The 950-nt window shown below is 43.5% G+C and overlaps 1 protein-coding gene across 1 annotated transcript; it reads left to right on the top strand.

The window, feature by feature from the left end:
- Window positions 1-13: 13 nt before the first annotated feature.
- On the top strand, window positions 14-462 carry Tsp_07262 (conserved hypothetical protein). The gene is made up of 2 exons (XM_003381526.1): window positions 14-95; window positions 194-462. The coding sequence occupies exons 1-2, from the start codon at window positions 14-16 to the stop codon at window positions 460-462; spliced, it is 351 nt and encodes a 116-aa protein (XP_003381574.1).
- Window positions 463-950: the final 488 nt, after the last annotated feature.

The raw sequence follows: 950 nt of genomic DNA, 5'->3' as shown, positions 1-950 counted from the left end.
CGGCAACCAGATGATGTATCTCAGTCCGCTGGGCCAAAGTGGAAACGAATTGGCGGCAAAACCAGATGATGTATCTTCAAGTCCGCTTGGCCAAAGTGGAACGAATTGGTGGCAAACCAGATGATGTATCTTAAAGTCCGCTTATCCAAACAGTATCGAGACGCCTTCCATTTTTTTGGAAAAACATCATCAGGGTATGCATGTACAGGCAGACCGCCGCACATTCACAGCAGTTTGAAACCGCCTGAAATATTTGCAGCTGGCAAAGTAGATTTTATCATCTGCTTCTGGCTTGCTTCCCGTAGCTGGCGATCAACATGGTGCGCGTGCATGAACGCGGCGGTGAGAGTTCTACTCCACTTTCGACCTCATCCAACAACCGCGCCAGATCGGCGCGAAATCGAAATGCTTATTGCTGACTTTTTAATGAATTTGCATGAAGAATTATTTCTTACATCATGAATGGATATTTTTGGTTTCATAAATCTACTCTTTTTATGGGATACCAACACGAATTATTTCTGCCAGCTGCCAGATGCGCTTGCCATTCAGAACAAAATGTGGTCAGGTGCTTTCACTCAACTTTGGAGAATGTTCGAAGCAACCTGATCACAGCACCCTGGCAAGCGAAACACATGTGCTTCAATTCAGTGCTGTAACCACTTGAAAGAGACGTATTCACTTGGACAACCGCACATGTTTTATGGACTCTGAAGCTATTCTGTGCTGTTGTGACGTACCGCTGCAGCGATTCCTTTTTCTGCTTTGGCATGCGGCATTTTGTCACAGCAGCTAGTCCCTGACTCGTGTATGGTGACTGAAGAGCGCTTTGAAACTATTTTGAAATATTACCTTTTTACCCTAACGACGCTTTTGACTACTTGAACCGTGTTGAATTCTATATTTTGTTTACTGTTACTTTTTGATATTTATTAACTGCATTATTTTGA

The sequence above is a fragment of the Trichinella spiralis genome (assembly GCF_000181795.1).
Source record: "Trichinella spiralis strain ISS 195 chromosome Unknown Scfld1, whole genome shotgun sequence".
NCBI classification, from domain to species: domain Eukaryota; kingdom Metazoa; phylum Nematoda; class Enoplea; order Trichinellida; family Trichinellidae; genus Trichinella; species Trichinella spiralis.
The sequence above is the reverse complement of the archived record's forward strand: the minus strand, read 5'-3'. Positions and strand labels throughout refer to the sequence as shown.

Bases quoted from the DNA above. Each gene is read 5' to 3' on its own strand.
- Tsp_07262 (XM_003381526.1), top strand. From the start codon at position 14: ATGTATCTCAGTCCGCTGGGCCAAAGTGGAAACGAATTGGCGGCAAAA. The intron at 96-193 runs GTGGAACGAATT...AAACATCATCAG, and splicing joins TTCAAGTCCGCTTGGCCAAA to GGTATGCATGTACAGGCAGA.